General features: G+C 40.8%; 1 protein-coding gene across 3 annotated transcripts in view; it reads left to right on the top strand.

Annotated features, from left to right (window-relative positions):
- Positions 1-24835, top strand: part of AGO4 (argonaute RISC component 4) — a 42430-nt gene extending 17595 nt beyond the window's left edge. For all 3 annotated transcript variants that reach the window (XM_066269665.1, XM_066269663.1, XM_066269664.1), the window contains 11 exons: positions 951-1098; positions 1316-1435; positions 1559-1687; positions 1929-2062; positions 3156-3340; positions 4878-5037; positions 10263-10578; positions 10721-10855; positions 17671-17772; positions 18035-18234; positions 20582-24835. In XM_066269665.1, the coding sequence (XP_066125762.1) occupies positions 951-1098; positions 1316-1435; positions 1559-1687; positions 1929-2062; positions 3156-3340; positions 4878-5037; positions 10263-10578; positions 10721-10855; positions 17671-17772; positions 18035-18234; positions 20582-20690 (1738 nt within the window). In that variant the 3' untranslated portion in view covers positions 20691-24835. The remainder of the gene's footprint in view (positions 1-950; positions 1099-1315; positions 1436-1558; positions 1688-1928; positions 2063-3155; positions 3341-4877; positions 5038-10262; positions 10579-10720; positions 10856-17670; positions 17773-18034; positions 18235-20581) is intronic.
- Positions 24836-25071: the final 236 nt, after the last annotated feature.

Here is a 25071-nt window from a genome sequence, read left to right as displayed (position 1 = left end):
GTTTCTCATCTCTCTCCCTTCCTTGTCTGTCTGTCCCTATCTGTCCCTCTCTCTGACTCTCTGCCACACACACACAAAAAAAATTCGATTTGCTTCTAAACAATTTCAAACATGCCTTTACTTTCCATAAATACACTGATTTTAATCCAGAAATATGCACATTTTTTGGATCTATATAGGTCTTAGCAAATGATTTCCTTCTTGGGTATAGATACCTAATTGCATTGAAGTGATCAGTGGTCAGCTTGTTTATAACCTGAAGTTCTGAATTCAGACCAAGAAAATTACATGAGTGTTACATAGATAATCCTCACTGCATTGTTACTATGTGGGGCTGTAATTATTAAGAAAACAAGATTAAAGTTAATATTATATCAAGTCTTTGAGATAATTTGCCCAGTGCAAGAGCCAAATAAGGAGGGTCTCTTAAATCATGTTCCCCAGTTTATACCAAATATTCTAGCATAGTCTCAGCTTCATGTATTTGGTCTAGTTGCCTCCAAATCCATGTATATTTATCCTGGTTTGAGGATCTGAAAATGTGGTCCCAACCTCTATGCTACACTCATGTTAAAAACAAAACAAAACAAAACTCTTAAGCAGATAAAATTCCTATCTGTAAGAAGCCAACAAGAGATTGTGTCTGTAAGCATTAATCAACCTGTAGGGAAACTGTATAATTTCTGATTCTGGAGCTTCTTCTTGTTTTAAGTTCTTTTAAAACTTTAATTACAATTTTTCTCATTCTAGCTTTGAAAAACATGGAAAATTCCAACATAATCACTGTTCTTATTAAATACCAAAATGATTTAAGTGGAAATGTTCAAATAAAGATTGACCTTTGTGTTTAAGTGACTAATCAAGGTAGAAAATGTCAGTAGATTTTTGTTTGTTTGCTTGTTTAAGAAAAAAGAACTTGAAATTTCTAAAAAAGACATTGTCTCCCATAGTTTTCCTTTACAGCTAGAAAATGGTCAAGCTATGGAATGCACTGTAGCTCAATATTTTAAGCAAAAGTATAGCCTGCAGCTGAAATACCCTCATCTTCCCTGTCTCCAAGTGGGACAAGAGCAAAAGCATACATACTTGCCACTTGAGGTAAGCTGAATTTCCTTTCACCAATATGCCAATTTTGTGCCTGAATTTTTAAAAACGAGTGGAAGAATTTAGTCTTAATTTCTAAGATATTTTCAGCTGATAACTATATAACAGGATTTTCACTTGGGGGGTAGAGAAGATGTAAGATATAGTTTGACAAAGGCTTTAAGATATAGAAGCTCATTACACAAACGAATTTCTTTTTGCTTCTTGGTAGGTCTGTAATATTGTGGCAGGACAACGATGTATAAAGAAACTCACTGACAATCAGACTTCCACAATGATCAAAGCCACGGCAAGATCTGCTCCCGACAGACAGGAAGAAATCAGTAGACTGGTCAGTAAGGCATGGTCTTTAAGATAAGCTAGCTTTAAGATGAACAAACAAAACAGTAGAAAACTCCTGATGGGACCCAGTTACTCTTTGGTTTTTATATATGCAGGCTTTCCTGTTCTTTAGGTGAAGAGTAACAGCATGGTGGGTGGACCTGACCCATACCTTAAAGAATTTGGTATTGTTGTCCACAATGAAATGACAGAGCTCACAGGCAGGGTACTTCCAGCACCAATGCTACAATATGGAGGCCGGGTAAGCTTTCTATTTCATTCAGCAAATTTCTTCCAATAACCAGTCAAAAAGAGAATAATTAAGGGCTCCTCTACAACACTGCGGTGAATTTACCCATAGTTTTGCTTATGATTGCTCTTAGTCTTTGGCTAATACCAAATAGAGTTCTGTTTATCCCCTCACCGATATTCAAATGGCCTTAGATTGTAATGTCTTTTCTCTTTTCTTTTGTTTCTTTTTTTGTTTTTGTTTTTTTTTAAAGAATAAAACAGTAGCCACACCCAACCAGGGTGTCTGGGACATGCGAGGAAAGCAGTTTTATGCTGGCATTGAAATTAAAGTTTGGGCAGTTGCTTGTTTTGCGCCTCAGAAACAATGTAGGGAAGATTTACTAAAGTGAGTATCTTCATATTTTCAGCTTAGTAATATCCCTCCCAGATATGAAAATACCATCTTTATGTGAATGTGCTGTGTGCACTGGCACTAAATCCCTAACTTCTATAGTGACACCATCTGCGTATAGGAAAAACACCTTGTAATATAGTAAATTGCCACTTTGGGAATTACATTAAGAATCTGACTCATCTTCTTTATATTTAGAGCAGAAATTTGCAACTAACAAGGTTGAAGCATTGCCGGTTGGCAAACTCTTGGGTTCTTAGTGAAGCTCCCTTTGGTATTAATTGTATCTTTCCAGCTAAGATAAAAATGAATTCATTTTTCATCATTCTCATTTACTAGCAAGCATGTTTTACCGAAGGGTCACTGACTGAGATCACTGGTTCACGTCTTACAGACGCAGCTCTCTATCTACAGGAAATTAGTGAGAAGGGTGGAAAAGTCAAGGCAGGAAAAGGGAGCTGGGATGACAGAAAGGAATCCAACCGAATATGGGCAAACACACAAAAGAAACTATGTTGAAAGCTTAGTGAAGTAACTTCTTAAATCTAAAGTTTAAAATTTCATAATGAATTTTTCTTTTTTTGAAGTGATGGTTTCTTTTGACATTGTATTGATACAAATCTGTTTGAATGTAATCCTAAATGCACTGATTGTGTAACAGCATGTATCTGTGTTCTCAAATACAAGGTTTAAAAAGCTTAGCTAGCTATTCTCTTAGCAGACTTACCATAATACACATTAACAGAAATTTTGACTTTGCTTTTCTTCAGTCCAGAATTATTGACTTGGATGTTTTCTTTAAAAAGAAATCTTTGGGCCGGAATGTTATTCTAGTTCCTGGGGCCTAACTGAGGCATAATTATTTAAAAATTCAAAATAGTAAGATATAAGCTTAATAATACAGATCCTTCTGCATTGCAATGATACAACTGCCAGTCTGTTTTTTTGCAACCAGCTGAATTTTTTTTTTTTTTGGTCTAATTTTGGCTAAGAATTTGCAGAACTGAAAGACATATCATAGAGGAAAATAGATGCTAAGAATGGATTCTGAAATGAAAGCACTATGCCACTGGTTCTGTTTTAACAGGAGTTTCACTGACCAGCTCCGTAAAATCTCTAAGGATGCAGGGATGCCCATCCAGGGTCAGCCATGTTTCTGCAAGTACGCACAGGGTGCAGACAGCGTGGAGCCCATGTTTAAACATCTGAAACTGACATATGTGGGCCTACAGCTGATAGTAGTGATCTTGCCTGGGAAGACGCCAGTATATGGTATGGACCCCTTTAATATTGAATGAGTGGTGATTTCAGTAGTGTGTATAACAGTCAGGATAATGCTGCAGTCACAAATGACCCTAAACTCTGAGGGGCTCCAGGCAGCAAAGGTTTGCTTTTGCCTCTGCTATGTGTCCACTGAGGGTAGACTGCAGCCTCTGTTCTATATCAGCATATCATTTTTACTCTGGAACCCAGGTTGGCAGAGCAATCACTGTTTGGAATGTTACTGGTTCCATAGCAGAGAGAAAAGAGAGATATGGAGGGTTCTTAACCTCAGCAGCTTCTTGGCCAGCTGTATTGGCCCACCCAACCTGTGTGTTGGGAAATGGGAATTGGGGCCAGGAAATGCAGTGGGAATGAGGACTGGAGCATACAGCGTAATTCTATCATAGCCCCCAAAGTATGGAGAACTGGAATGTTGGTTAAAAACACATAGCAATATCAGAGTGGGAAAGAGGAGGAGAGCTTACCACTTACAGAAAAGGAGCTGTTTCATTTGTATCTATTATAAGAAGAATGATACAAAGTTTTTGTGGCTATTATCTAAGGAAAGGATTTGCAAAATATACCAGCTGTTTGAACTCTATAACATGTCTTCAACACTCTGTATCTGCTTCTTTTGTTACTTTAGTTTATCTCTAGTATTTACAGAAAAAAAAGGGAGGGAGGGAGGCAGATTCAAAGGGCTGGGGCGTGTGTGTGTGTGTGTGTGTGTGTGTGTGTGTGTGTGTGTGTGTGGTGAGAGGGAGGAGCTAGGGAGATTGATTCCTTTGCCAGCCCAGTCTTGTGTGTGTGTGTGTGTGTGTGTGTGTGTGTGTGTGGTGAGAGGGAGGAGCTAGGGAGATTGATTCCTTTGCCAGCCCAGTCTTGTGTGTGTGTGTGTGTGTGTGTGTGTGTGTGTGTGTGTGGTGAGAGGGAGGAGCTAGGGAGATTGATTCCTTTGCCAGCCCAGTCGTGTGTGTGTGTGTGTGTGTGTGTGTGTGTGTGTGTGTGGTGAGAGGGAGGAGCTAGGGAGATTGATTCCTTTGCCAGCCCAGTCTTGTGTGTGTGTGTGTGTGTGTGTGTGTGTGTGTGTGTGTGTGTGTGGTGAGAGGGAGGAGCTAGGGAGATTGATTCCTTTGCCAGCCCAGTCGTGTGTGTGTGTGTGTGTGTGTGTGTGTGTGTGTGTGTGTGGTGAGAGGGAGGAGCTAGGGAGATTGATGCCTTTGCCAGCCCAGTCTTGTGGGAAAAGGAGCCACAAGGGACTGAGTGATTGATGACAGTCAGCATGGCAGAATACAGAAAGTAGGCTAGTTTAAAGGCCTGTGGGAGGGAAGGAAAGGGTGAGGAATATGGCATATTTACACTGGAAAAAAATTGTCCTGGGGGTTTTAGCAAATGAAAATAACACAACATAAAAAGTACCTAGCACAGTGTGCAGTATATTGGTAGGCCCTCTAAATGTCAGTGTGTGGATTTCCCCCCTTCTCTTAGTAATTAAGAGAATATTTAAACATTTAAAAAAAACCAATTAATTAACTTACTTTTGTAGCGGAGGTGAAACGTGTTGGAGATACCCTCCTGGGTATGGCCACGCAGTGTGTCCAGGTAAAAAATGTAGTGAAGACCTCACCACAGACCCTTTCCAACCTTTGCCTGAAGATAAATGCAAAGCTTGGAGGAATTAACAACGTGCTTGTACCTCATCAAAGGTAAGATTTTGAACTCTGTCTTTCCCACTTTTTAAAATTGAATCTAATTTATAGTAATACATACAAACCTTAAATATACATCTCGATTTCTTTATCTTTTTTTTCAGTTTTCTTTCTTTTTTTTTCATTTAGTCATTTTTTATTTTTCAATTATAGTTGACATACAATATAATATTAGTTTCCGGTGTACACCCTAGCAGTGGTCGGCAAACCACGGCTTGCGAGCCACATGCGGCTCTTTGGCCCCTTGAGTGTGGCTCTTCCACAAAATACCACATGCGGGCTGGCTATCTCGATAAGGAATGTACCTACCTATATAGTTTAAGTTTAAAAAATTTGGCTCTCAAAAGAAATTTTAATCATTGTACTGTTGATATTTGGCTCTGTTGACTAATGAGTTTGCCGACCAGTGCCCTAGTGATTAGACATCATATAACTTACTAAATGTCATCCTGATAAGTTTCATGCCCATCTGACACCATACATAGTTGTTAGAATAGTACTGACTGTATCTCCTATGCTGTGCTTTACATCCCCATGACTTCCGTAACACCAGTTTGTACTTAATCTCTTCACCTTTTTCACCCATTCTCCAAACCGCCCCCACCCCCAATCTGGCAACTGTGAAAATGTTCTCTGTATCTAGAAGTCTGTTTCTGTTCTGCTTATTTGGTTTATTTTAATTTTGATTTTTTTTTTTTTAGAGAGAGAGAGGAACCAATGAAAAGATAGACAGGAAGGGAGAGAGATGAGAAGCATCAACTCATAGTTGTGGCACCTTAGTTGTTCATTAATTGCTTTTTCATATGTGCCTTGACCGGGGTGGGGGTGCCCCAGTTGAGCCAGTGACCCCTTGCTCAAGCCAGCTACCTTTGGGCTCAAGCCAGTGACCCCACACGTAAGCCAGCTATCTCGGGGTTTCAAACCTGGGTCCTCAAAGTCCCAAGCCAAGTCCCTCTGCACTATCACCTGGTCAGGCAGTTTCTTTTGATTTTTTAAATTCAATGGTTGATAGATATGTATTTATTGCCATTTTATTGTTAATATTTTTTCTTTTTATTCCTTTTCTTCTTAATGAAGACACTCTAAAATTTCATGTAATACTAGTTTGGTGGTGATGAACTCCTTTTAGCTTTTTCTTGTCTGGAAAGCTCTTTATCTATCCTTTGACTCTAGATAGCTTTGCTGAGTACAGTAATCTTGGTTGTACATCCTTGCTCTTCATCACTCAGTATTTCTTGCTACTGCGTTCTGACCTGCAAAGTTTCTGTTTGAGAAATCAGCTGATGGCAGATCATTATGGTTTTTTGTTTTTAAGATTTTACTTTATTGGTTTTTAGAGAGAGGAGAGAGAGAGAGAGAGAATGAAAGGCAGAAAGGACGGAAGGAAGGAAGGAAGGAAGGAAGGAAGGAAGGAAGGAAGGAAGGAAGGAAGGGAAGAGCAGGAAGCATCAACTCATAGTTGCTTCTCATATGTGCCTTAACCAGGCAAGCCCAGGGTTTTGAACCAGTGACCTCAGCGTTCCAGGTCAACGCTTTATCCACTGCACCGCCACAGGTCAGGCATCATTATGGTTTTAATTTAATTTGCATTCCACTAATGATAATTGTATGCTTATAATTATGGCTATTTGAAGATACCTTTTTTGTGATGGACTTGTTCAGTTCTTTGCCCATTTCTTTTTCTTTCTTTTTTTGGTATTTTTCTTAAGAAGCAGGGAGGGCCCTGGCCGGTTGGCTCAGCGGTAGAGCGTCGGCCTGGTGTGCAGGAGTCCTGGGTTCGATTTCCGGCCAGGGCACATAGGAGAAGCGCCCATCTACTTCTCCACCCCTCCCCCTCTCCTTCCTCTCTGTCTCTCTCTTCCCTTCCTGCAGCTAAGGCTCCATTGGAGCAACGTTGGTCCAGGCGCTGGGGATGGCTCCATGGCCTCTGCCTCAGGTGCTAGAATGGCTCTGGTTGCAACAGAGCAACGCCCCAGATGGGCAGAGCATCGCCCCCTGGTGGGCATGCCGGGTGGATCCCGGTCGGGTGTATGCGGGAGTCTGTCTGACTGCCTCCCCGTTTCCAGCTTTGGAAAAATGAAAAAAAAAAAAAAAAAATATATATATATATATATATATATATATATATATTAAAAAAAAAAAAAAGAAGAAGAAGCAGGGAGGCAGAAAGACACACTCCTGCATATACCTGACCAGGATCCACCCAGCAAGCCCACCATTCTACCCATCTGGGGCCATTGCTCCACTGTAACTGGAGCCATTCTAGTGCCTGAGGCAGAGGCCACAGAGCCATCCCCAGAGCCCAGGCCAACTTTCTCCAATGAAGCCTTGGCTGCAGGAAAGGAAGAGAGAGACAGAGAGAAGGGAGAAGGGGGAGGGTAGAGAAGCATATGGTTGCTTCTCCTGTGTGCCCTAAGAATCAAGCCCGGGACATCCACACACCAGGCCAACACTCTACGACTGAGCCAACTGGCCAGGGCCTGCCCATTTCTTTTAAATATGTTTTTTTTTTTTTTTTTTTTTATTTTAGAAAGAGAGGAAAGGAGAAAAAAAGACATGGCCTGTTTCTGTATGTACCCTGACTGGGGAAGGAACCGGCAACTCTAGTGCATCAGAAAATGCTCTAACCAACCGAGCTATAAAGCCAGGGCTCTTTGCCCATTTCTTAAATGATGTTTTCAGGTTTTTTGTTAATCTGTAGTTTCCTTATTTACTGAGATATCTGACTTGTTAACTCTAAAATGGTTTTATGCCAAAGTGATTTGAAAAGTTAAATTGGCTGTGGCCAGTTGGCTCAGTGGTAAAGTGTCAGCCTGGTGTGTGGATGTCCCGGGATCAATTCCCAGTCAGGGCACAGGAGAAGCGCCCATCTGCTTCTCCCACCACTTCACTTCTCTCTCTCTCTACCTTTCTCTCTCTCTCTTCCCCTCCTGCAGCCATGGCTAGATTGGAGCAAGTTGGCCCTGAACGCTGAGGATGGCTCCTTGGCCTCTGCTTCAGGTGCTAAGAAAAGCTCAGTTGCTAAGCAATGGAGCAATGCCCCAGATGGGCTGACCGTGCCCCCTTAGTGGACTTGCCCGGTGGACCCCTGTCTAGGCACATGCGGGAGTCTATCTCTGCCTCCCCTCCTCTCACTGAATTTTTAAAAAACAGAAAGAAAGAAAAGTTAAATTTAGGGCTGTGGATTAGTCCTTAAGCATACTTAAGAAGTAGGTGAAATTGGCCTGACCTGTGGTGGCGCAGTGGATAAAAGCGTCGACCTGGAAATGCTGAGGTCGCCGGTTCGAAACCCTGGGCTTGCCTGGTCAAGGCACATATGGGAGTTGATGCTTCCAGCTCCTCCCCCCTTCTCTCTATCTCTCCTCTCTCTCTCCCTCTGTCTCTCCCTTTCCTCTCTAAAATGAATAAATAAATAAATAAAATTTAAAAAAAAAGAAGTAGGTGAAATTGAGTGCTTTTCTTGGATAGTCATGTCACAATTCTCATTTTTGTCTTTTAATGAAACTAGGTAATTAAATCCTTCCTGTAACATTGGTAAATGAGATACACACACACCACAGGGAATTAATCTAAAATCTGAAATCATCTAATTTTTACCCCAGGCATTTGAGATACTGTAGCACAGTGTCTCAGAGTGCATACTCTGGTGTAAGACTTCCTGGGGTTTGGATTCCAGCCTTCCCACTTCTGTGCGATCTTGGGCAAGTGCATGTAAAATACTTAGCACAGTGGCTAGTTTGTAGTATATGTAAACTGTTATTATGTTATGAATATGTATGTTAAGAATATACATTTGTTGCCTGACCTGTGGTGGCTCAGTGGATAAAGTGTCAACCTGGAATGCTGAGGTCACCAGTTTGAAACCCTGGGCTTGCCTGGTCAAGGCACATATGAGAAGCAACTACTATGGATTGATGCTTCCTGCCCCTGCCTCTCTAAAATCAATAGAATCAAAAAAAAAAAAAAAGAGAATATACATTTGTTGTTCTAGTGTTCTGTGCCAGAACCATGTTGTTGTATGATGATATACAGAGAGAAATACAATAGCTTCTACTCTCATAGAGGTACCAATTCTTTAGTACCTATTACATGAGATTTTCAGATTTGGGATGCTTTTTAGATTATACTTGAAGAATCAATACTCTATCCCCAATCCTACTTTTAAGAATTTACCAGAGAGACCCTGGCTGGTGGCTCAGTGGATAGAGTGTTGGCCTGGTGTATGGATGTCCTGGGTTTGATTCTCAGTCAGGGCACATAGGAGAAGCAATCATCTGCTTCTCCCCACTCCCTCTTCCGCTTCTCTCCCTCTCCTCCTTGTCTTTCTCTCCCCTTCCTGTAGCCAGTGGCTAAATTGGTTCGAGCATGGTCCCAGGCCCTGAGGATAGCTCCGTTAGAGGGCATCAGCCTCAGGTACTAAAAATAGCTTGGTACTCCATCATCAACCCTTGATGGGGTTGCCAGGTGGATCCCAGTCAGGGCGCATGTGTGAGTCTGCCTCACTGTCTCCCCTCCTCTCACCTAAAAAAGAGAAAGAGAGAGAAGTAGGCATGATATTTTTCTCCTTAATTTTTTGATAGAGAAATCAGTGTCAAATAAATGAATTCATTCTTTCAACAAATGTTCATTGAGTGCCAACTGTGAGCTAGGCAGTGTTCTAGGCATGAGGGATACAGCAGTACCCTGTGGAATTTACATTTGTGTGTGTGTGTGTGTACAATAAAATAAATAAGTAAAATATGTAGTGTAAGTGGTAAGTACTATGGATAACAATAATATAGGGAAGGAGATAGACTTGATTCTCCTTCCCAAGTTTCACATCCTAAAAATAATTGGAGGTTCTATTCCAGTTCCATGTGCATTCTGCAATTCTGTATCCATTGTAAGAAATCCCAGGATCTCAAGGAAGCCTGTTCTGGGAAAGTTTTTCCTTTACACATAGAGATTTTGTTTAGATTCAGTTGGGTCCTCTTAATTATTTATTTGTTCTTTTTTTTAAGTCTCTGCTTCCTGCTGTTATAGAAACCACATTGATTTCTGTAGTCAGTTCAGATTCACTGTACTGAGTGGTACAGATACTCAGTGGGCCTTTGAGTTCTCTCCCAGTGGGCACAAGTCTTTATTCTCTCTTATAATATAGTATCTGTGATTGTGTCTGATGAGCTTACTAAACCCAAACATTTTCATATGTCTGAGTGCATTGTGTCTCTAAATCTGAGCAGGCCATCAGTGTTCCAGCAGCCTGTCATCTTCCTGGGAGCAGATGTCACACACCCACCTGCAGGGGACGGGAAAAAGCCTTCCATTGCTGCTGTCGTTGGCAGTATGGATGGCCACCCAAGCCGGTACTGTGCCACCGTTCGGGTGCAGACCTCCCGCCAGGAGATCTCCCAAGAGCTCCTCTATAGTCAGGAGGTAATCCAGGACCTTACTAACATGGTTCGAGAGCTATTGATCCAGTTCTACAAATCCACACGCTTCAAACCCACACGGATCATCTATTACCGTGGAGGGGTATCCGAGGGACAAATGAAACAGGTATTCTCATTATTCCATAGCTGCCCTGTGGGGTTCCTAGCTGTCTGACAGAGCCTCCTTTCATCTGTCACTCTGGGTAAATAACATGTGAGAGACACTAGGTGAGTTCTCAATTAAATGTCATTCCATTTGTAACTCCTAGGTAGCTTGGCCAGAACTAATAGCAATTCGAAAGGCATGTATTAGCTTGGAAGAAGATTACCGGCCAGGAATAACCTATATTGTGGTACAGAAAAGACATCACACACGACTCTTCTGTGCAGATAAAACAGAAAGGGTAAGAAAACATAGGATAAGCTTCATTACCCTGCACCTGAAACCTGTATAATTGTATTAACTGATATCACCCCAATAGATTCCATTTTTTAGAAAGCTTCATTAACTGTTATAAGTAAATGTGGGTTTTTTTTCTTTTCTTTTTTTTTTAAGTGAAAGGAGGGGAGGTAGAGAAACAGAATTCCACATGCACCCTGACCATGATCCACCCATCTGGGGCTCACGCTCTAACCCAGTGGTCCCCAACCATTTTTGGGCCACGGACCGGTTTAATGTCAGAAAATATTTTCATGGACGGGCCTTTAGGGTGGGACAGATAAATGTATCACGTGACCGAGACAAGCGTCAAGAGTGAGTCTTAGACGGATGTAACAGAGGGAATCTGGTCATTTTTAAAAAATAAAACATTGTTCAGACTTAAATATAAATAAAACGGAAATAATGTAAGTTATTTATTCTTTCTCCACGGACCGGTACCAAATGGCCCAAGGACCGGTACCGGTCCGCGTCCCGGGGGTTGGGGACCACTGCTCTAACCAATGGAGCTAGCCTCAATGCCTGAGACTGACGCTCGAACCAGCTAAGCTATCCTCAGAGCCCAGAGCCTATGCTCGAACCCAAGTCACTGGCTGCGAGAGGAGAAGAGAGAGAGAAGGGGGAGAGGAAGGAGAAGAGAAGAGAAGCAGATGGTCACTTCTCATGTGTGCCCTGACCAGGGATTGAACCTGAAATGTCTGCACACTGGGCCAATGTTCTATCCACTGAGCTAACCAGCCAGGGCTGTAAATGTGTTTTTGAGTGGGCATACATACAATTTTTTTTCTAAAAGCAGAAATGTCTAATAATAATTTAATAAATATACTAATTAATCTTAGATGATCAATTCTGAATGATACAGGTTTCAAGGCTGAATATTTCTATTATTTTGTTTCTAGAGTTTTTAGAGGGGAGGTCAGAAACATGCCAGGTCCACTGGGTAATGCAGGCAACCTTCAAAGGGCAAGTTTATCTATTTGGAGTTTGTTGCCATTTGCTACTTTTTGCTGCCAGTGCCTGAGGCCTGGTTCTAGGGTACAAAGAAGAATTTCTCTTATAATGATTTTATATTAGTGCATGGGGTTCTTAGGGTACAAACTTTGAACATTAATGATGTCACACTTACCACTAGCAGGTTACTTAACTTCTCTAAGCCATAATGTTCTCAACTGTAAAATATATTAAGAACAATACATACGTGACAGGATTATTGTAAGGATGAAATTAATAAACGAATGTTAATTTGCAGTACTGTTCCCAGCACTTGATAAAAGGCATTTTGTGTAATGTATCTATTTATAATCTTATATTTATGTGTAAACTAGGTAAGCACATGATATTGGATGACTTTGCTTCTGTGATATTTTTATGACATTACTTCATGTTTTCCAGGTCCTTCCTGATCCACCCCCAGGGAGAGCAGTGCTTTCTGTTGCCTAATTGTATTATCTTGAGGGTCAACTCCCACTGTTTTCTAGTATGCCCTTAGTCTTTGCCTCTAATCCAAGGCTGAGCTGTTTCTGTTTTCTAAATCATTAGAGAAGTACGGTTTTCTTGTTCGGGGCTTCAGGTCCACCAGTCAGCTCAGATTCAAAGTGCTGCCTTCTGAACTGCCTAAACCCTGACTCAGTAGCACTTCTTAGACTCTGCTAATACGAATTCTCTGAACTCTTGCCCAAGCGCTAGGTACGAAACATCTGGCCACCCCATCCTTAACTGCACTGTCACCTTTCCATCCTCTCTGTCAACTTGCTATCCATGTGACCTTTAGACCTGGAGTATCTTTCTGAAACCACAAACTATCTCACAGTTTTGCTCTTTACTTTCCAGTGTCACTCCTAACCTTTAGGACGGACAGTCCTACTCCTTGGTCTACTTGGCACCCCTGACATTTATCAAACATCTCCAATTCTCTGAACATGCCTCTTGCCTATCTCTACCTCTGAAACAGTCTGCTTGCCCATTTCCTTTGCTTCTACTCTTAGGCTGATAGAGATTGCTGAAGAAAAGTGTCATTTGTTTAATAATAAACTGTATTACAAATTAATAATAGTGCATCTCACCCAGGCCATTGAGGCTGCAATTTTTTCATATATTTTATTCCTCATTGCATCTGTACTTTTGTACTCTTTTGTACATCAAACCTTTGTATTCTTTTCAACTCTCCAACCCTACCCGTCATGTCTTCATTGCCAATAATAGAACAACCTTTTATTTCCCTCAGAAAGCAAAATTTAGAGGCATGAGTTTTCTTGGCATCCCTTCCAATACTTTCAAATTTAGTTAAATCTTTTGTTTCCTATCTCCTTCCTCACATCTCAGAGGCTAATCTCTCCACCTAAGCTTTTCCCCACTTATGCTTTTGTTCCTGCTCCTTTCTGCCTTCTCTAGAGCCTCACTTCTTTTTTTTTTTAATTTTATTTATTTTTTACAGAGACAGAGAGTGAGTCAGAGGGATAGACAGGGACAGACAGACAGGAACGGAGAGAGATGAAAAGCATCAATCATTAGTTTTTCATTGCACGTTGCAACACCTTAGTTGTTAATTGATTGCTTTCTCATATGTGCCTTGACCGTGGGCCTTCAGCAGACCGAATAACCCCTTGCTGGAGCCAGCGACCTTGGGTTCAAGCTGGTGGGCTTTTGCTCAAACCAGATGAGCCCGCGTTCAAGCTGGCAACCTCGGGGTCTCGAACCTGGGTCCTCAGCATCCCAGTCCGATGCTCTATCCACTGCACCACCGCCTGGTCAGGCGAGCCTCACTTCTTTAATCACCCAAATTATTCTCCCACATTGCCATCTTTCCCATTGGTTTGCCTCCTTCGCCACACCCCTGAAGTGTCTCAACTCTTTCTTAGTCCCCCAAATAAACTTCTCTTCATTCTGCTTCTCCCTCAGTCTACCTGCCACCTCATCTCTTGTCCCTTTTGTGACCAAACTTTTAGGAAGAAAAGGACTTAACTTTCCATCTGTACCTCCTCACACCATACTTCAGTTCTCTGTAGCCTGACTCTGATTTCAATGATGCCACTAAAGTTGCTCTCTCAATGACTTGCTCATTTTGAATCTCACGATATCTCGTCAGGTTCCCTCGCTGATCTCGTTATAGCACTGACAAGGATGACCTTCTTTGGCCTTAGCAATGTGACTGTCCAGGTTCTCTACCCACATCAATAATCAGGCTTTTTTTTTTTTTTTTTTTTTTTTTGGACTCTTCTTCCTCCTCTGTACATCAAACACTGATGTTTCCTGGCATTTCATACTTCTTCTCAATTTCAACTCTCTTTAGTCTCACCCACTTTTCTGAATTCACTTATTTGCTTATAGTTTTCTAAATCTGTATTTCCAGCTCCAAAGTTTTCTATGTGGCTTCCAACTTGCACTTTCAGTTATCTACCAGATAAATTTACTCAGAAGCTCTAAAAACATTGTATCAGTCAAGATAGGCTAAGCCATGCAGGAAACTCCAAAGTCATGGTGGCTTACAAAGATTTATTTCTTGCTCAGGTTACACATTCATTGTGACTGTATCTGTAGCAGCTGGAACCCTGCTGTCCTTCCTTTAGAACCTAGGCTGACAGAGAAACATCTGTCTGAAACAGCACCAGTCATTGTAGCAGAAGGGGGAAAAGATGCACGAAAGCCATATGCTGGCTCTTGAAGCTTCTGCCCAGAAGTAACACATTTCAGGCCACATTTTATCTGCAAAGCAAGGTACATGGCCACTCCTGAGTTAATTGGGTGGGGAAGTATAATCCTTCCCTAGGGAGAGGCAGGGGAATATTTGGCACCAGTGATACAATCTGCCACAGGCACTTCAAGCAAAACACGTCTAAACCTTTTCCTTACTGTTTTATTCTCATCCAAAACATGTTCCTCAATTTTCTTTTCTCCTGTTACTTGGCATTACTGTATATTAAATCAGCCAAGCTAGAAATTTAAGAATTGTCTTTACATTCTTCTTCTCCTTTCCTGTCCCCTGATATCCATTAGTCAGAAAGAGTCCTCTGTTATGCCTTGAAATCTCTTTTCAGTTCTTCCTCTTTTTTTTTTTTTTTTTTTAATTTATTGATTGATTTTAGAGAGGAAGGGAGAGAGAGAGAGACAGAAACATCAATCTGTTCCTCTGTGTGCCCTGACTGGGAATCGAACCGGCAACCTCTACCATATTGGGACCATGCTGTAACACACCAAGCCATCCGGCCAGGGCTCAGTTCTTCCTTTTGTGTGTTCCTCTACCGTAGACAGAACTCTTTTGTATTGCAGGAGACTCCTAGTGGTCTGCCTGTCTCCATTCCTCCACAAATCCATCTCCCACCTGCTTCTCAGGGCTAGGTGTTTAGGATACAGATCCTGTCCTGCCACTCCGCCGCTCAGAGTCTTCATGTTTCCCCACTGCCTACCAAGTGCTTTCATGTGCTGTTCACTGTTGTCCCAACGTGGCCAAAACATAACATTTTTGTTTCATCCTTCACCATGCTCTCATACACCTTCCATTTCATATTATATTGTCCATTTTTACCCATGAAATGCCCACATCTGTCCCACACACCTTTTTTTTCATTGTTTAAAAATTAAGTTTTAATATAGATATAGTAAAATTTGCCCTTTTTAATGTACTGTTCTGCAAGTTTTAACAAATGCATGTAGTTGCATAACCATCACCTCACTAAAATCATAGAAGAATCACACACACAAATCCTCCGTGCCCTTTTGTAGTCAACCTTTTCCATTACCTAGAGTTGCTGGCAACCACTGATACCTATTCTATCGCTATAGTTTTGTTTTTTCCAGAATGTCATATAAATGAATTCCCATAGTTTTTGAATCTGACTCCTTTTACTCAGCATAATGCACTTGAGATTCATCCAAGTTTTTGTGTGTATCAGTAGTTTGTTCCTTTCTGTGCTGAGTAGTATTTCATGATATGGATGAACTATAGTTTGTTTATCCATTCCTGTCTTGAGGGGGATATTTGGAGAGTTTCCTGTTTTCATCCTATCCCTGCCCCCCTTTCAACTGCTGCTTATCCTATGGCATGGCTCCACTATTTCCTCCCACCAGCTTTTCCCAGTGCCTTCCATAATGCCTTACCACATTGCTTTGCAGTTCATTGTATATGGTTTCCATGAAAGGCAAGAAGGTATGTTCATTAGTTTTCCCTGTGCCTCTGCCTCTCCTCTTCAACATCTGCTGCAGAGCCTTGCACGTAGGTGCTGAAGCAATACTTGTTGAATTGAGCATGCCTGGATCTCCTTTTCCCCGGGGCATCACCTCTTTGGGCTCTCATCTAAGATTTAAAAAAATTAACAAAAGATTTTATGGTCCAATAACTTTGGAAAATGCTATATATTTCAACTCCCTCTTTAAGATAATACCTTACTAAATAAAAGTCTTTAGAAGTCATACAATGGAAAAGCCCTTTAAAATTTGGTTTAACTTGCTATTTCACAAATTTGTTTGACCAGGACTAATATTCCTAAAGAACACACTAAGGAAAACAATGCTAGAACTATTTTAACTCAGTTACGTTTTCTCTTGTTCAGCCAGAAACCCAAGTTCACATCTGAATTTGATGGAATGAGACTTTTCTATACTTGTAGATGTTCTTGTATGGTCCTCAGCTAAAGTTAACAACAGGTATAATGGTGCCAGATAAACTCCCATCAAATTCATGCCTAGCCCTGGCCAGATAGCTCGGTTGGTTAGAGCATTGTCCTGAAGTACAGAGGTTACTGGTTTGATCCCTGGTCAGGGCACATACAGGAACAGATTTATATTCCTGTGTGTGTCTCTCTCCTTTTCTCTTTCTCTAAAAATTAATAAATTTAAAAAATTTATGCCTAGATGCTAAATAAAATTCCTGTACAGCAGAAGAGAAAGAAAATGAACCAAATAGCAAGATTTCATTTCTTTCCTTGTACATGCATTTCTGAAGTTCTCCCTATGCTTTCCTAGAAGTTTGATTTTAGAGTTTTGGCCACAGAATAACTTTAGATTTTCAAAGTGTAAGAGATCAGCCTGGCTGGGTAGCAGAGCATCGTCTCAGAATACTGAGGTTACAGGTTCAATCCCCATTCAGGGCACATACGGGAAGTGACCAATGAATGAATGCACAACTAAGCGAAACAACAAAGGAATATTCTTTCCCTTTCTCTCTCTGTCTCTCTAAAGTCAATCAATTAAAAATTTTTTTAAAAGAGCATGAGGCCCAAAGATACTGTGCTTTGTTCAAGGTACATAGTTGCAAGGCTAGGCCTAGATCTGAAACTCTGGTTTTCTGGCTCCCATTTCAGTGAACTCCTCCTGATGAGGCACATGCCAGTGTCTTCTGTAATTGATCCCCTAAAAATATTAGTTTTGTTGATCCAATTCAAAGATTTCTTCATCTTTTACTGCAAGTTGCAGAAATTTTAAAATATCGAGTAGGAAATAAAACTTCTTTCTCTTAGGAAGCTTACCCATCTTAAGTGTCTTTTTTTTCTCTGTGAACATGCCAATGTATCACCTGTAAATAGAGTACAGTAATTTAGCCCAAAGCCACTAATAAAATAATTCTTTGTCTGGATTCCCCTAGAGAAACCATGAAATATATTTGTTTGAGAAAATACTTAAGGATGAAATGGTTGGGCTAAGGAAAAGTTATAGAAAGTTCAACATCTTAAATTAAACTGGTTTACAAGAGCAGCTTACTAACTTGTTAGCAATTAACATAAAAGAAAAAAATGGCCAGAGCTCAATTTGGCACATCGGTGACTAATTACACTTTTTTTTTGGTAGGTGGGTAAAAGTGGCAATGTACCAGCGGGCACTACCGTGGATAGCACCATCACACATCCATCTGAGTTTGACTTTTACCTCTGTAGTCATGCAGGAATTCAGGTAATTTGGAAGCTGGTCCAGATCGTTGACTTGATAGGGAGATGTTTACAAATTCAGCAACTAGCTTGAGTAGACTTGTTATTATACACTGTGCATAACTTTGCTAATGTTTGTCTCCTAGAACTGTTATCTTTTGGTCTTGGTATCTGCTTGTAGGTGTGCTAGACAGGAGTCCTTCTAAGTTTGAGGAGCAGATTTCAGTTCTTCTCTCAGGTAGTCAACCCATGTCAGAAATGTATTAATCATAAAACTCTCTCTCCAGGGAACCAGCCGTCCTTCACATTACCAGGTCTTATGGGATGACAACTGTTTCACCGCAGATGAGCTCCAGCTACTGACGTACCAGCTATGTCACACATACGTGCGGTGTACACGCTCGGTCTCTATCCCAGCCCCTGCATATTATGCCCGGCTTGTAGCATTCAGAGCAAGGTATCATCTGGTGGACAAAGATCATGACAGGCAAGTTTCTTTTTTAAGATTTTATTTATTCATTTTAGAGAGGAGAGAGAGAGAGGGAAAGAGAGAGAGAGAGAAGAGGGGGGAGGAGCAGGAAGCATCAACTCCCATATGTGCCTTGACCAGGCAAGCCCAGGGTTTTGAACCAGCAACCTCAGCATTCTAGGTCAACGCTTTATCTACTGAGCCACCACAGGTCAGGCAGGGAAGTTTCTCAGGCACAAGAAAATCCTCTTTATGTCTACATTAGTAGCATGTTTTAAAAAAAAAAATCATATAGTGTTACCCCATTAAATTTAATTTTCTAAATATTAAAAAAATAATAAAAGAATGAGCTGCTACAGAAAACTTTTTGGAGGAGTTAGTCTTCCTTTTAAGGTTTAAATTGCAAGCAGTGAATAAAATTACATGTGCCTTTGAGAGCTTATAATTAACTTTTGGTCCAAGAAGTGCTCAGGGCTGGATATACTTACTTGTACGGTATGTCTAAAGTCTGCCCAAGGAAAGGGGTCTAATTTGGAGTTGCCTGTGGTTTTCCAATAGAGCCAAATGCATTTCAGTTCTGCCCAGGTCCTGAGTAGCCTCAGAAGGTGGGTAGCACGGAACCCTAGTCCCAATCAAGAGTCACAGGCCTGCGGATTCCATTTCACACCAGGGAAAGTTTTGACCAGTTCACTTTGCTTTCAGTGCAGTCTGGAAGAATGCAGTAGAGTGAACCTGGCATGTGTGTGGGAGAGGAGGTGTGCCATACCATTCTTATCCCCAAATAGGGGTCACAAGAGAATCAGGCATTTTGACCTATTACTGAGCTACTGTTAAATAGCTAAACAAGCTCTCTGCAGTAATTTTCTTTTCCAAATGACCATCTGTGAAGTGTAGCAGTTTCTGGGCTCTTCCCCAAGTCTGAATTCAGCTGCTAAATAGTAGACATTCCACTGCAAATCTATTTCTGTAAGGGTCGAAAATACACAATTATGGAAAATGCCCAGCTATGACTTCGTACCTTCCATTCTGTAATATACATTCATTCATTCCACACATTTATTGGATATTAACTGTGTGCCCAGCACTGTGCTGAGTATTAAAAATACTAAGATGAGGAAGATATGTTTCCTGGGATTTTGTGTTTCAGTATGGGAGATAATACAAGTAAACATAGAACTACCAATTAACCCAAAGCAGTATAGGTGAACATGCAGTGAGACATCAGAGGAAAGGCTGTTTGAGAAGATTTCATAGCTGGATGGGTAGGATTTGGCTCTACAAAGAAGGGGAAAGGAATTTTCCAGGCAGAGGGAACAATGGACACAAAGAAGAAAAAACAAGTGACATGTTTGGACAATAGCAAGTTTTCTTTGGCTGGAACATTGAAAGGGGACCAGCAAGCATGAAGCTGGAAAAGTATGTTAGAGCAAGATTGTCTTTGTTAAATGTGAAAAGCTATTCCTGGGATAAAATAGACAGTACTTACCAGTTAATTAGGGATGAGTGGGCGAGAGAAGTCAGAAGAGGGATGGTGATTTACAGTTTACCAAGCCTATTATAGCACATGGCATCCTTAAGAAGTTTGTTTAGGAGTTGTTATTGTTATCCTGAAAGACCAAAGTTCAGAGGAGTTGTTACTAGTCCAAGGTCATATAGCTAGTGAGGGGCAGACAAGAAGAAACTGGTTGCATAGTAACATTTGCAAAGTATCTATTATGTGCCAGCACTATGCTGGGCACATAGATCCATTCATTCATTCAACAAATGGTTATTGAGGCTACACTATGTGCCAGGCACTACAGATTTGGTGGTGAATAAGATAAAGTTTCTGCTTTCTTGGAGTTTATGTCCCAGTGGGGAAATAAATAATTGTCCAATTAATAATTTAATTTGAATTGTGTTTCTTTCAAATGAAAGAAAAGAACGTTCTGTGAAAATATGTTCCAGGTGGCTCTGACCTGAACTTTGAAGTCAGGGAAGATTTCTTGGAGGGAAATGATATTTGATTGAAGCCTATGACTGAAGCAAGTAGACATTAACCAGACATAATGGCCAACGGAAGTCCTCATGGAGGCACCGTTAAGGATGTGGATCTTTGCAGACATTACTTAATTATTACAACAAATAAGTTGTATTTCATTTTTCAGTTAGGCAAACTGATATGTAGACAGACATTACAAATTATTTAGGGAACCACAGCTTAGGACTAAGATCTTGACTCCAGTATTATTTGTGCTATCTAAAACATGTGAAGTTTGACATGATCTTTTGTTACACCTGGGTGTTTTTTTTTTGTTGTTGTTTCTTTTTTGTTTTTGTTTGTTTTGTTTTGGTTTTTTTTTTTTTTGCTTTATTCTCTTTACAGTGCAGAAGGCAGTCATGTGTCAGGACAGAGCAACGGCCGAGATCCTCAGGCCTTGGCTAAAGCTGTGCAGATCCACCATGATACGCAGCACACAATGTATTTTGCCTGAGAGTCTCAGAAGAACTCAACTAATTTGGCACCCCATGCAGCCTCAAAATGTTTCCAATGCCTACCGCTTCTAGAGAGAGCCAAGTTGACTTCAGTTTTTCTTCTACCAGCAGCTCGGAATAGTTGCACTGAATAAATACTTTGCAGCACTGTCTGATGTATCAACAAAATTGAGCCATTTTTTAAAAGTAATAGATACTCATAGATTGTCTTTTCTGATGCACTGGACTAATTTTTACCTCAACATGCAAAGGCTGATGATAAGCCTGAACTTTCTAAAGGACTTTACAAGAAAGGTTTCTATGGAATATTTTGCTAGCTGCGGTGTTCACCGCATCCCTCTAGTCTTATCAGAGAAGGTTATTCCTTTTTTCTGTATTCATCGAGTGGGATGTCTGCATCAGTGGGAGAGAAAAACCAAACAATCTACTTCAGTTTAGTGTAACTCTTTTAATTGTATGGGTCCATAGACTTTTTAATGGAGATTTCTGACTTCGCCACTGTAAATGCCTTTAATGAGCATTAATTTTTTGAAAGTTTTACAGAGTTTTATTAGTTTTACTATTTTATCTTATTGATCTGTACAGACTTGTACTGGTGCAAGTACAGGCCGCCAGGCAATTGCACTATATTTGGCTCCAGATTCAAAAGGGCAATTCTCTTATTTGGGTGACTCTTGTCAATGTGTAACACAAACAGACATAATGCCTGTCATGGTGACAGATAACACTGCCATGATAAAAAGTACTCATGTTTTCCCCCTCTTTGAAAAAAAATTAGTTTTAGTATTTTTCAAAGTTTTCAAAAGTGCCCATTTTATGCTGCTGTGTGGTTTGTCACATCTACATGGTTTTTAAACTTTTCTCATAGAAAGTTAACTTTGGCAATAAACATTTTTTAAGGTCTCTTTACTCCCCCCTCCCCAACAATGAGTTTTCTAGATAAAATTTTGGTATGATTTTATTAGCTATTTCTTATAGATCATAATCTGACAATTCCTAAAATCGGTCAGAGAAGACATATTTCCATGCCTTTTTTTTTTTTTTTTTTGTATTTTTCTGAAGCTGGAAATGGGGAGGCAGGCAGTCAAACAGACTCCTGCATGCGCCCGACCGGGATCCACCCGGCACGCCCACCAGGGGGCGATGCTCTGCCCATCCGGGGCCATTGCTCTGTTGCGACCAGAGCCACTCCAGCGCCTGGGGCAGAGGCCAAGGAGCCGTCCCCAGCGCCCGGGTCATCTTTTGCTCCAATGGAGCCTCAGCTGCGGGAGGGGAAGAGAGAGACAGAGAGGAAGGAGAGGGGGAAGGGTGGAGAAGCAGATGGGCGCCTCCCCTGTGTGCCCTGTCCGGGAATCGAACCCGGAACTTCCGCACGCCAGGCCGACACTCTACCACTGAGCCAACCGGCCAGGGCCTTTCCATGCCTTTTTTAAAGAATTATTTTTTATCTGTTTTATAGCCACAGTTGGTGTCCTGTCACTTTGTTTTAAAATAAGCTAGAGCCAGGATGCTTCCTTACTGGGTCGGCTTTGCCAATCCTTAAGGCACATTGAGTGATGCTGCAACTTGCAAAAACGTACCAGCATTTAAAACTTTTTCCTGGGAATCAAGGTTTCTATGTAATTACTCACAGTGCAAATTTTGTGCTTCTCTTTCAACCTGAAATGTACGTGGTGAGGTTTCCTTGTTTTTAGTAAAGTAATACTGAATAGAAAGGTTGATTATTCTTAATAGACACTGGATTCCGTTCACAGGAAGATGGGATTCCTTACGTGTCCAAGCAAAGGGAGTTGATCTAAAGCAAATACCAGTTACAATGTAGGGGAAAATGTATTTTGTATTTAGTATAGATAATACTTTGTAAATGGACAACAGTTACATAGAGTCTTGATAGTTCAGCCAGTATTGCCCAGCCCAGATTTCACTGGCTTGTAACTCTCTATCCTGGGACCTCAGGAGTGAGAGCTGGAAAAGGGGATAAAAGGCTCAGAGCCACACTCCACATGGATGAGGAAGGTGCTGGGGGAAGAGATAGACACAATGCAGTAAACCGAATTTGCCCCCTCTGTATGGAAACACTGAATATGATGGTGAAGGGTGTTTGCTTGAACTTATTAGCCGGTCCAAATCTTTTAAACTAGCCTTCTCAAAATCCCAGCAATATAAAGCCCTGTTTTTCTTCAGTCTTTTAAACAAGCTTGTAAATACATTTGAAGTTTACATTTCTATGTGCTGTTGATCAGCGGCGCCACCAGTGTTTGCTGGGACTGGTGTCTGGTGTCTGAGAGTTATATAATGTATATAGGGTCCTGTAGCTCATTAAGCGGAGTGCAGACATCCTTATTTCTCTGCATACAGTGAGATGAAAGCAAGCTCTGTAATTGAGGCACAATATAGTGAAGAGATGGCAGATGTTAATTTCTTAAGGTTTTCCTTTCTTGCAAATACCTCACTTGGCTACTACAAATCAGGAGATGTTGGTGAGGGGCTGGCTACTGCTTTTATTCACACTTGTTCAGGGAGAGCACAGAAAATACCCTTCAGCATGGCCACCCTGGACCCAAGAGGAGGAAAAACAAGCTTTTTTTAGGAGGAGGACTCGCCAAAGTCCAGGATGTGAAGAACTCTTGGTGGCTGGCTGGCTGGCCAGCGGGCACCACACCTGCACTTGAGTACCTCAAGCTTGCTTGTTAACGCACAGAAGAAGAAACTTCACTTCTCACCATCTCCTGGCACGAATAGAGCAGGGAGCAAAGCAGGGTGCCTGGAAGCCCTGATTCACTTGCCTGCAGTTGTGCTACACGCTCAACCTTGAACTCTACAGTTTGTACAACCTCAGTCAGTCCTAACACACTGGGTCAAATGAGTGTGGTGGTGGAGGAAAAGCCGGGAGGCCTATTTTTATAGGAAAACAGTACCTTTAAGGGTGCAACGCTATCATTTTGGACAAAAGGAAAGAAATATGAAAGACCTGAGATTATTGGAAAAAACTTGCTGAGGGTTAAATCTTGAAGAAATAATCACTGGAAAAAAATGAAGAGAAGAAATAACTGCTGCAGAATCAGAGTTGCAGCAATACTATTGCAAGCAAGTCTGAATGCATAGTTTTAATTGGGCTTGACCATTTGAATTTGTAACCCTCTGGACTGACTGAATCGTTATGCATGTGTCAATCAATGGGAGGTGTGCATTCTCTAAAAGTAGGTTTAGGATGCTTGGGGTTTTTTTTTTACAATGCAGCCTGTTTAGGCACTGTCATGTAGTGTGAAAGATTTAAATGTAGCAATGCTAAAGAGTAACAATTTGGGGACAAGTTGCGGGGACATTAAGAGAGTGGTGAAGATCCAAATGTTGAACCAATTATATTTTGTTGTTAGCTGTTGAACCCTGGGAAATTTATAAAGAGAACTAGCTGGCTTAACGCAGCTAGTTCTAGGCAGGCAGAACACATTCATTCTTACTGTAAATTCTATTTGCTGCTTCCAAAGGTGATGATTTACGAGCAGACATACTCTATATGGTCTGTATTTTAGGAACTGGTGTCCAGCCTATATCAGAGCTTAGCTACATGCTCAGCTAACCTACCCTTCCTGTGGGAAATGGTAATCCACTTTTTAACAAGGCTCACCCTCTCTACCCTGCCCTAGCAACCCTTTGTGGATATGCTGTAAGGTTTTCTTGCTCAATAGCAAGGTGGTAACTCTGCTTTCATTTTAAGAAAGTGGAGGCTGAGGGCATTGTATCAATACAGCATCAACTCCAAGGATTTTTCCTTGTAGAATTAAAGGGAAGATCCTTGCTATTGATTAACCATTTTCTTATCCCTTGCTATTGACATAGTCATGCTCTTTCTGTGTCTAGTGGCTGAAAATGTTTGCATTTGTTCATTTGACTAATGGTGTAATTTTTGTTTCTATATTGTTTAACATGTAATGTTTTAAAATGTATTTTATTAAAGTTGGACTGGATGTATGTCTCTAGCAATACGAGGTACTTTCTAAACTATTAAGGGAGAGGTGGTATACCCATGTTGAGATAAGATGATGATTGTTTAAATTTTACAATTTTTTTTTGGCCTGCAGGGATATTTTGTGTTTTTGTGTCCAAAAAAGAATAAATTGGCATTCTTGTGCCAAAAGTTGTTTTTATTGTCAATTGTGTGATAAATATGGAATATACTGTTATGACAATACACATGGTTACTTTTAAAAAATAATTTTCTCAATTTAAAAAATTTGAGAAAGAAAAACAGTGGGAAAATGTGTTTTTAACTCCTGAGTCGCCTTCTTTTTAGAAATTGTTATTTGGAAATTTTAGAAGAACTTCTCACAACATTTCACATATGAAAACTTTTATAAGATTCATCAGAGTTCTGGGTAC

This window comes from Saccopteryx bilineata, chromosome 3 (assembly GCF_036850765.1).
Source record: "Saccopteryx bilineata isolate mSacBil1 chromosome 3, mSacBil1_pri_phased_curated, whole genome shotgun sequence".
NCBI lineage: Eukaryota > Metazoa > Chordata > Mammalia > Chiroptera > Emballonuridae > Saccopteryx > Saccopteryx bilineata.
This window is presented reverse-complemented; position numbering and strand designations above follow the sequence as displayed.